The sequence below is a fragment of the Austrofundulus limnaeus genome, unplaced genomic scaffold (genome assembly GCF_001266775.1).
Source record: "Austrofundulus limnaeus strain Quisiro unplaced genomic scaffold, Austrofundulus_limnaeus-1.0 Scaffold26, whole genome shotgun sequence".
Classification (NCBI taxonomy): domain Eukaryota; kingdom Metazoa; phylum Chordata; class Actinopteri; order Cyprinodontiformes; family Rivulidae; genus Austrofundulus; species Austrofundulus limnaeus.
Window position 1 is genome coordinate 614,599 of NW_013952428.1, and position 10,466 is coordinate 625,064.

Consider the following 10,466-nt stretch of genomic DNA (forward strand, 5'->3'; position numbering starts at 1 on the left):
CCACCATCTCCTCCTCCCCACTCCGCGCGGCTGCGGTCCATTCGCATCTCCGCTCCACCTGCGTGAGATTAATACAGATTTTTTGCGCAAATTACAGATATTTGATGCTCATTATACAAGTAACCGTCGGAAGGGTTGACATGTGGACTCGAAGTCCCGAACTGGTCAGAGCCGCGCTGCGCGTGGACAGGTGCAGCAGCTGCGGTCAAACTGCCCCTCGCTTTAAAACCAGTCAGCTCATCTGTCGCGGCTTTGTTCTGCTCGTGAACACAGTGTTACAAGGGGAAATGCTGCGAGGTGCTTTTAGAAATAAATATAAAATACGACGTAATCCTATTACGTAATCTTATTTTAAGATATCAGGGCATCTTAAAATAAGATAGATCTTCGTGAATGAGGCACTTATGAATCGCTCCCACTAAAACACAGCGCAACCACAAACACGGACTCTGTGCATTTTGGATGTTAATTGTAATGTAACGTAATATAATGAGGGGAAACAAATACCTGGGAGAGCGCGTGCATTTTATCATCACCAAGGACAGGTCGCACAAAATGTGTCTTCTGCTGTGGCGTACAGTATGTTAAATCTGATATACAACTTACATGTTTACAACAACAACAACAAAAACAAAACTACTTGCGTGTAAGCTTAGCTTGCTAGCTTGAAATCTTACCTCGAGGGTTACGACACTGGAGCTGAGGCCGGCGTCGCTGGAATGGTAGGAGACAAGAAACCAGGCGAGTTCAAAGCTGATGCTTGCGGTTGATTTTGTTTCCGTTCCAGGGCAGCTGCGGCTTCTCTAAGCAGCTCTGGTATAGATTTGGACATGTTTTCCCACAGTCTCAAAATACGATTGTCGCGCCCTCATGTGCTGCAGGGAAGAAAGGCACACCGCCTTGCCCGTGGCCATGTCATTCCCCTGCGTCGCTTCGGGGTTGTGAACATAGATGTTTATATAAAGACTAGATACAGTATGTCATCCCCACTGCCGCCGTGAGAGGACGCCGGAGACTCCACTAGTGTTTTTATATACATCTATGATTGAGAAGTAATTTTAATTTTGTTACTTGTTTTGCGGGGGCGGGGTTTGAAAAAGAAAAAGCACTTTCCTCTTTGTTTTCTCTGCAGTTGTGTCACACAATGGGCAGTCTTGAAGATGAAAATGGAAACAAAGTTTGGATATTGATTTCTAATTTTATTTATGAGTCAAAAAATGCAGTTTTGACTTTGAAATGAAAAAACATTTCTGCTAATGCATTTTAATTTTCTGATTCGACTTTTCTAAATTAATTTTGGTCACTTTTTAGCAGTACATATTTTGAAAATTCAATGTCAAAGTTTGTTTTAATTATCTTTTTAATTAATTTTCAAATTTAGCAGTCTTGGAAAACAAAATGATAATGCAGTTAGGATTATTTCTAATTTTATTTCTGAGTGAACAAATGCAGGTTTGACTTTGAAATGAAAAAGCATTTCTGCTAATGCACTATAATTTTCCCATTTGACTTTTCAAAATGAATTTTGGTCACTTTTTCCAGGACATGTTTTGAAAATGAATTGTCAATGTTTGTTTTATTTAACATTTTAATTAATTTACACTTTGAGCAGTCTTGGAGAAGAAAATGAACATACAGTTTGMATTATTTATTTATAATTTTACTTATGAGTCAAAAAATTCAGGTACATGTTAAATGAAACAGCATTTCTGTTAATCCATTTTAATTAAAAAAGTGTTACATATTCGCTTCCATAGATACAGTATGTACCTTCAGCAGGGAGAGACGTAGTGTGAAGAAGCTGCCTGTCAGTGCTCTGGGACCAGGGAGGAGCTCTCAGCAGCACCCACTGCACAATGGAGAAATGCGTTCACGGTAGAGTCTCTATAAGTCTCAATAACAACAGAAAAAGAGTCGCTAGATTTTCACTAGTCGCCTTTATGAATAACAGTCTCTAGAGGGGTCTGAAAGGTCTGTAAATATAGCGAGAAAGTCGCTAAATCGCCACCTCTGTGTTCCGCAACCCGCCACCTCTCATGTTAGTGAGCTGCGTGTTGGGTCAATTACGTCACACATTGGAGCCGTCAAATTATCGTATGATGTGGGTTTTTTGGAATTATTGATCTATATTGTACAGAGGGCAATATTATCGTACAAATACGATAATTATCGTACGTCTGGCAACACTGATACAGTTGCAGTGCCATGCATGTTTTAATGTTACAGACCCCCATTTTTCACAAGCAATTCAAAGTTTATTTTGCTGTTGTTGTGAATCTTTGGTGAAAATTTTACCTTCAAGCAAACGCCCCCCAAATGTATTACAGTGCCCCCTTTTTGTAAATATTGCTGCCAACGCCCCCTGGCACTGTCACAACGCCCCCTAGGGGGCGGTACTGCCCCCGTTGAGAAACACTAGTCTAGAGGCTTCTGTTTTGCATATAACCAATTAAACAAAATCACATTCATGAGCCAACTTCATGCAGAGATGTTTGGCTTCAGTTTGTTTGATATCAGAGTTCAACAGAGACAAACTGAACATACAGATGAAGCAACAAATGCTCTGAAATGTCAGTGTCACTAGGTCTATCTGTTTTGATAAAGACCACACATCAGTGTCACTTAGTTCTCTGTGAGGGTTTAAAATAGCATCGTTCTTATCTTCAAATGTGTTTAGAGATGTACTTATTCACAGCAGCAAAAATACTAAGAAAAATGCTCAAGTTATTTCAAGTTTTTAACTTTCTCATTCCTGAATAGATTTTTATTTCGTGACAGACTTTTTCTTTCTGGTTTCTGATGTAATGATTCCTCCCTCTATTCTCTGTAACTCTGAAACCCCTCCCTGTGCGCCGTCTCACGTGCAAACTCTCCTAAAATCCAGAGGTCTGAGCAAGTATTCTGGGTAACATGAATTAGGGTCCTTGCAGGTTTGTCGGTGATTACTGTACTTGTGTTTATTTTGGAGCACCTACACACATCTGTTTTACATTGTAAAACTAAAGTTTAACTGCATGTACAGTGAGGTTATTGGTGGGAGTTTATGGACTGTGTACATTGTGTAGACAGTTGTGTTTTAGTCAACACCCAAAATAAGACTTCACGTGGCAGTGTATCCCAGTGAGCTCACTGTAATGTTTTGTTTTATGCACGTGGCTGATGAGCTTGCAAAACATGACCTCACTGTTTTTTTTTTGGTGCCAACATTTAAACTTCATCTTAAATTTATTCATGTCATTCATCTTTATTACTTGCTGCTGAAGGCGAAACGACAATATTGTTTTTGCCCATGTCTGTCTGTGTGTGCGTGTGTTTGTGCCAGCAGCAAAATATCTCATGAACCACTGAATAGATTTTACTGAGCGTCAGAAAGTAAACACTGAGTTGAGATCTAAAATAGGGTGTGGTAGTAGTTGAAATTGACAACACATACTTTAAATGCTAATCATTTGATTTATTTCAGCTAGGGCTGCACCAATTAGTTGAAATAATCGATGACGTCGATTATGTGAATTTGTCAATGCAGATTTTTTATTATCGATTCTCTGTATTACATAACCACCACGTGAATGTTCATGCAATTCCAATTACATAACCACCACGTGAATGTTCATGCAATTCCATTTCGGTACCTAAANCACTTTGAGCAGTCTTGGAGAAGAAAATGAGCATACAGTTTGGATTATGTATTTATAATTTTACTTATGAGTCAAAAAAATCAGGTACATGTTGAAAATGAAACAGCATTTCTATTAATCCATTTTAATTAGGATTATGGAACACAATCGCTTCCATACATTTTGTCCTGATTTCTCATTTCTGCTTCACACAGCGAGACTTTTAAACTGTTGGCTGACGACCCTAAAATCTGAAGGGCAAAATGGGGCCAAAGATCAGCACAGTTAGCTTGCTGTGTGAGCCGTGGGTCATAATTTTAATTTGCTATGGGAACATGTGATAAGGTAGAGACACTAGATAACAGGAGCTGTGACCACAGGAAGCACAGGTTGGTGTGACAGAAACAACGTGTTGACTAATTGAAAAAATAATTGCGATTAGTCGACTATCAAAACAGTCATTAGTTGCAGCTCTAATCAAAAGTAGAGACGTCAAACTAAACAGTTTTTACTATGTGAACATCTGTAGAGAAATAATCTGTATGAGGAGTTTCAGAGTTTAGAGCTCATCACAGCACAGAAACACTGCTGAAAGTTACTAAAGATATCCTCATGGCCTCAGACAGTGGACTTGTTTATGTTAATAACGAATCTTCTTACACCAGTTAGTCATGGAGTTCCTCAGGGTTCAGTGCTTGGACCAATCCTCTTTACTTTATAAATGCTTTCTTTAGGTAAAGTTATTAAACTGTATGCAGATCACATTCTGGATGCAGCTGATCCCAGAAACTCTGTAAAACAGCTTCACATCCTCCGTTTACTGAACTTTATCACAACATATAGGCTGTTGTTAAGTGAGTTGGGTGACAGTATTGTTATAGTAAATTAATATTAAAATCTAAAAGCTGCCACAAATATATCCTCAAACTATTAATTGGCAAATTTAGTCTAATAATTGAAAACATGGATGAAATAAGAAATATGAAACAAATAAAATACATAGAAAACATACTGAGTTTTTTATTTAATAGAATTTTTGGACAAAAAATTGCAATATGTCTCCTTGCTTACAGTTTCGCAATATATCGTGATATATCGTATCGTGACCCCTCTGTCATGATTTGTACCGTATCGCCAAATTCTTGCCAATACACAGCCCTAGTCAAAAGTAGAGACTTCAAACTAAACAGTTTTTAAGTTGTGTTGATAGTTTGTGTTTTGGCAAGAATTTGGTGATAAATACATTTCATGACACAGGTCACGAATCACAATACAATACATTGTGATACTGTAAGAAAGTTGATATAAGGCCATTTTTCTCCCAAAATTCTAATTTTTAAGAATTATTTCATCCATGGTGTCCATGGTCAGTCGAAATGTGCCATTAAAATGTTTGGTAATACGCTTATGGCATATTTTATATTTATAATAGAGTTCAGTAAATGAATGCAGCTGTTTCAGTCACAGGGCACTGTAAGGACTGTCATTTCAGTGTTTCATCTGTTTGTTACACTTGGCCACTTCAGTACAGTCTCTCAGGACCCCCTTCAGCTCGGGGCACTAAACAAATGCCTACACATCTTCTGTATTGTGACGGCTGGCTGCAGACTGCAGTCCGGACAGTGTGTCCCAAACGGATAGCGTTTGAGCTAGCATTACACTCTCTGGCTCCTCCGGAGTGGAGGAGCAAAATGGGCTGGCTGACTGCTGCCAACTAGTGGTTGGAGGATAAATTACAACACAACACTGGCAGGATTTACATTTTAATCCTTAATTAAACACTGATATAGTGCTTTAGAGCAGAGATTCTTAACCTATGAGCGCCACCTTCAGGGCCTCAAAAGAACAACAGTTTTTAACTTTGGGCCGCAGAGGGCCGTGGGACCACATTGATTTTGAATAAGGTGCAACACACTTTCTCACCACTAGTAGCAGTAGTGCACCACTCAGATATTTAACAACTTTTTAATATGTAGAAGAAGAACCTTAGAAACCTGCTGAGAATGGAAACTTATTTTAAATGAAAAGTAGAAGCAAAAATGAAAGTAACTCATCAAAAAACACCAAAGTTTGTCACTAATATGAAGAGCAGCTTCTGGTTGCAAAAGTTTAAAAAGGCTTGATTTTCATTTGTACTTTATCAAATTTATTTTTAGTTTTTTTATTTGAAACATTTACATTAAACATTTTTAATGTATTTATTTTATGATCACAATTTTATTTATTGAATTGTCTATACTTGTTGTTGTTGTTGTTTATGTTAAAAAATGTTATATTTGTGTTGATAAACCTGAGTGGTCTGTTGACTGACCTTTGTATTTGTTCAAATAATAGTTATGGGCAGGTTACAATATAAAAATGTTTGTCATAATCATGTCTTGTGATTATTTGACAGGAGTTTTACTTTTAAACTAAGTGTATTTAATTTAGTTATAATCCAAATACAATAGAAATTAAACCAAGATTATAATTATCATTTTGATCCATACATTAGTAATGTCTGACTGGGCCTCGTGTCACTTTATGTTCAACAAATTGGGCCCCGAGGTCAAAAAGGTTAAGAAGCCCTGATTTAGAGAACTGATACAGTAACAGGAAATGAAATATTGCAATATTTCAGTGTACAGATTATTCCTTTCCTTCCTGCTCAAGTAATAACCTATATTGTGGTATTATCTAAAGATAAGAACAATACCACCCAACCCTAACCATGACACCAAGACTGGGAACCAGTGACGTACGCTGTATGAATAGAGAGAGTTAAAGTGACTCCTGGTGACACAGTGAAGTGATGAGACATGACCAACCTGCTTGTTCCTGAGTTATGGTGACTGTTGGCAGAGAAGAGATCTTCTCTTTCTCTGCTGGAGGAGGGCCGGTGTTCTCCAGCTGACCGAGTAACTACACACACACACACACACACATACACACACACACACACACACACACACACACAACAAACAACACTTGTTAGGTTGAAGGTAGAGGAAAAAAAACTGGAGGAGCTCTATAACTGGACGTCGCTCACCTGAGTTATGACAGCATCTAAGCCTCCCTGCCCCCACGCATAATCTCCTGGGTTGGAGTGAAGCATCCCTGTCCTTGAAGAGACAAAAACATTACAATAAAAACACAGAAGGATCACCATGAGGTCACTGTGATGTTCAACTTTTACCATGACAGAGGTGGTGAGCCAGGAACTCCAGAGTTGGCAAAGAGACCGGCGAGAAACTGTTGTACGATCCTGACAACACAAAACAAACACAACAAATAAAGTCACACAACAGAAACGGTTTTAAAGTTGTAACTCACCAGGGTTTGGTTTCACTCCTACCTTTATAATAGTTGTGTTTGAAAGGTTATATATAACAACTTAAATTAAAAAGGGCTCATCTCATTTCCACATCCTGTTTGTTATTGTTGCCACTCAGCAGCTAACTTCCTGACCTGAAGGGTTTCTGACTGGAGGACAAATGTTGGAGACAAGTTCATGGTCCGTGTACTTTTTGGTCATTTTATGTTTTTTTTTTTTTTCATTTTCAAAACAGACGTTGAAAAATGAAAAACTGATTGTTACTCATTTTTTTGTTTTAAAAACCGATATTGGAAAACCGAAAAATTGTCTCCCTGTGCCTCGTGACGTCTAACACTCTGCAGATTACATTTAAGATTCCCACAAATTTAATTTATGTGAATCTAAGCGTTAAATTCATGAAATTATTTTTATTTCATTAAGTTTAATAGCAGTTATAAACATATTTAGTGTTTTTATTCTCTTTTTTTCTCTTTATCATCTCTATAGCTCAGATCACAATAGATGACATCATCTAGTGACTTGTAGCGACTTTTGGGACAGTCAATGGGGACTTTTCTTGCTCAGGAGTTGGTAGCACTGGTTATAAGGGTTGTAGTATGATCATGGGATGTTTTATTATTGTCCTGGTTGAACATGCAGCGGAGGACAACCCGAGGCTGTGAGCTTCTTAAACAAGCTGCAGCAAATCATTGATCAACACCTCGGAACATGTTGGAGCTCAAACATGTCTAAACATCGTCGCTTTGGAGCACAAACACGTGTCATCATGAGTGGGTGTGTCCGAGAGGAGGGGGGAGGGATCACCTACCCCTCCACGGCGGGTGAGCGATCCGGCCGACTGCTGCCTCTGGACCTGTATCTCCTTTGGCTGTGTAGACGAGGCGGACGCCCGGGTCCCCAGTGGTCCCCGGCTCCGAGCAGACCCCCCACGGATCCTCCTAGACCTGCGGGGACCGATCCCCCGACCGATCCGCCTCCCAGCATGCCGAGGTCGCTGACCCCCCCCAGGCGTCCTCCTGGGAGCCGAGGTTCTGAGTCGGGACTGTCTCTGTCTGCTGTAAACGGCCGCTCCAGTAACAAAAGGTGCCAGAGCTGCAGGGATGTACCCAGACAGGAAGTTACAAGTTTAGTTACTTCATACGCCTCTCGCCTGTGGTCCTGCCCCCACCCCCCCCTTCATGGTCTCTTCGTACCTCTGCGAACTGTGTGGCTGTGTCATCCATCCCGTTTGCACCGCCCTCGAGGAGACTGAGAGAAACGACACACAAAGTGGACAAAAACACAAGTTATTAACAACAAGCACCAAACCCTGATTTAACTTCAGCGCTGGTCAGAGCTGTAAAGTAACTAAGTACAAATACTTTGTTACTGTACTTAAGTAAAATTTTTGGTTATCTGTACTTTGAGTAATTATTTTTCAGCTTACTTTTTACTTCTACTCCTTAAATTTTTACACAATTATCTTTACTTTCTACTCACTACATTTTTTAAAAAGGTAAGAAGTAGAAAGTCGTTACTCCTGTTTTATTCTGAGTTACTATTACTTTAAAAACTCCTCTCCTGATAAACTGTGTCTCCTATAGAGTGAATTTAATTGTGTTTGGATGAGAAGTATAAATATATACCATTCTGACACACTATTAGCTTGTACACAACCCATCACAGCTGCACGCTGTTAGAAAATATAGTTTTTGGAGAAGTCACCTCCCAATAAATGTCATTTTGGAAAATCTAACTGCTCACTTTTACTCAGTACTTTTACTTTTAATACTTAAGTAGATTTTGTGTCAGAAATTTACTTTTGATACTTAAGTACAAAAAATATCAGATACTTTAAGACTTTTACTCAAGTAATATTTTTAGAGAAGACTTTAACTTTTACCAAAGTATTTTTATGATAAGATACGTGTACTTTTACTCAAGTATCACTTTGAGGTACTTTATACAACACTGGTGCTGGTTTGGGACAAGACTGGACCAGGAGAAAAACTGCAGCATCAGCAGTTTTCCATCAAAGATCCTGCAGTTGTTCCAGATCAGCTCTAACAAGACTTAAAAAAAATAAAAACATCGCAGAGTCTGGAAAAAAATTTAAAAAATAAAAGCCTCCCACCTGGAATCCTCGGTGACTTCCTCTATGAAACCCGAGTCACATCTCGGACAAATGTATTCCTAGAAAGAGTCAGAGCAAAGTCAGAGTCCCACAGAGTCCAGACTGAACAGGAACATGTTTGTTTTCAGACCAAAGAACTGTTGTTTTGAAGACAAGTTGTGTAGCCTGCAGATGTTGTTGTGAACCACTCTCAGCTACTACCACATCAAGTTTTAGCTCAATGTCCTTGAAACTGGTTGAGTTAGTCATTTTTGTGAAACACTAATATCGATTAGCTGTGGCGGCCATCTTGAAGAGGGCTGACACTGTAAACTGACCCATTGTTGATGTACATTAAAGATTATTTTTCCAAAAGCTTTACCTAAAATCTGTGCAGAGGTTCATGAGATATTTCGCTGACAGACAAAAATATCTCAGACCTTTCGGCTTCAGTGGCAGGTTATAAAATTAAATGTCTTTTCCAAACTAATGATCGTTTGTTTCATTAAAGGGTCTGTGACATCAAACCTTTGTAATAAACATGGATGCATTTTTGGAAAGATAACATTTATAACATGTTGCAAAACAAATTTCACGTCACTGAGATAAACAGTTGTTGAGATATTTGCCTGTGAAGAAATAGGAAGTGATGTCAGAGGGGAATGTCTGCATGTAAACAGAGCGTTGTTGCAACAGCTAACGACACAAACAGTGGAGAAGAATCTGATGTTTCTTTAGATTATTTTTAGTCACTAAGAGAAACGAAGAAAAGCTAAAAGTTTAATAATTTTGTTTTAATAAACAAAAACCAGAGTTTATTTTATTAATGAGTTCCCCTTTGATGTCACTTCCTGTTTCACTTTAGCTGAGCCAAATTTAAAAGAAAATAGGCCTGTTATGTGACAAAATGTGTAAAATCATGAGTACTACGCTAATTTTCTTAAGTATAAAGATGTTTTCTTTGACTTTTTATATTTGAAGGATATAAATGTGACAGGTACTTAAAAAAGCTGCTGATTTTGAGCACCGCCTGTTATTTTATATAAACTGATAAAAATCATGTTTGTTCATATGAGCAATATGAGCATGATGAGTCAAAATAGATTTATATAAATACAAACTACCAGAAAACCAAGAATAAATGATAATTTACAGATAAATATAGCTTTGGTATCAGCTTGATTTTATTTTATAAAGTAATGCATTTGCCACATTCTATATAAAGTATATAAATTATCACTTACATTAATTTGGAAAGCATTTTAAATTAGGACTGCAAAATATGTCGCAAATTTATTATCGCGATAACAACCAGTGCAATATGCACACCGCAAAAAATGCATAAAAGTGAGCCATCATATCGAAATGAGGATTAAGTCAAATTAGGTCAAAATGACCTAATTACATTTTCTGATTCTTGTCTTTAAAAGCTACATTTTGA

At 38.1% G+C, this 10,466-nt stretch overlaps 1 protein-coding gene across 1 annotated transcript in view; it reads right to left on the reverse strand.

The window, feature by feature from the left end:
• Window positions 1-6,424: 6,424 nt before the first annotated feature.
• The window catches only part of rnf115a (ring finger protein 115a), a gene marked incomplete at its 3' end in the record, with an annotated part of 9,145 nt that continues 5,103 nt past the window's right edge, over window positions 6,425-10,466 (reverse strand). The window contains 6 exon segments of the mRNA XM_014004689.1: window positions 6,425-6,518; window positions 6,646-6,718; window positions 6,793-6,861; window positions 7,742-8,025; window positions 8,127-8,181; window positions 9,047-9,105. Of these exon segments, the coding sequence (XP_013860143.1) occupies window positions 6,425-6,518; window positions 6,646-6,718; window positions 6,793-6,861; window positions 7,742-8,025; window positions 8,127-8,181; window positions 9,047-9,105 (634 nt within the window).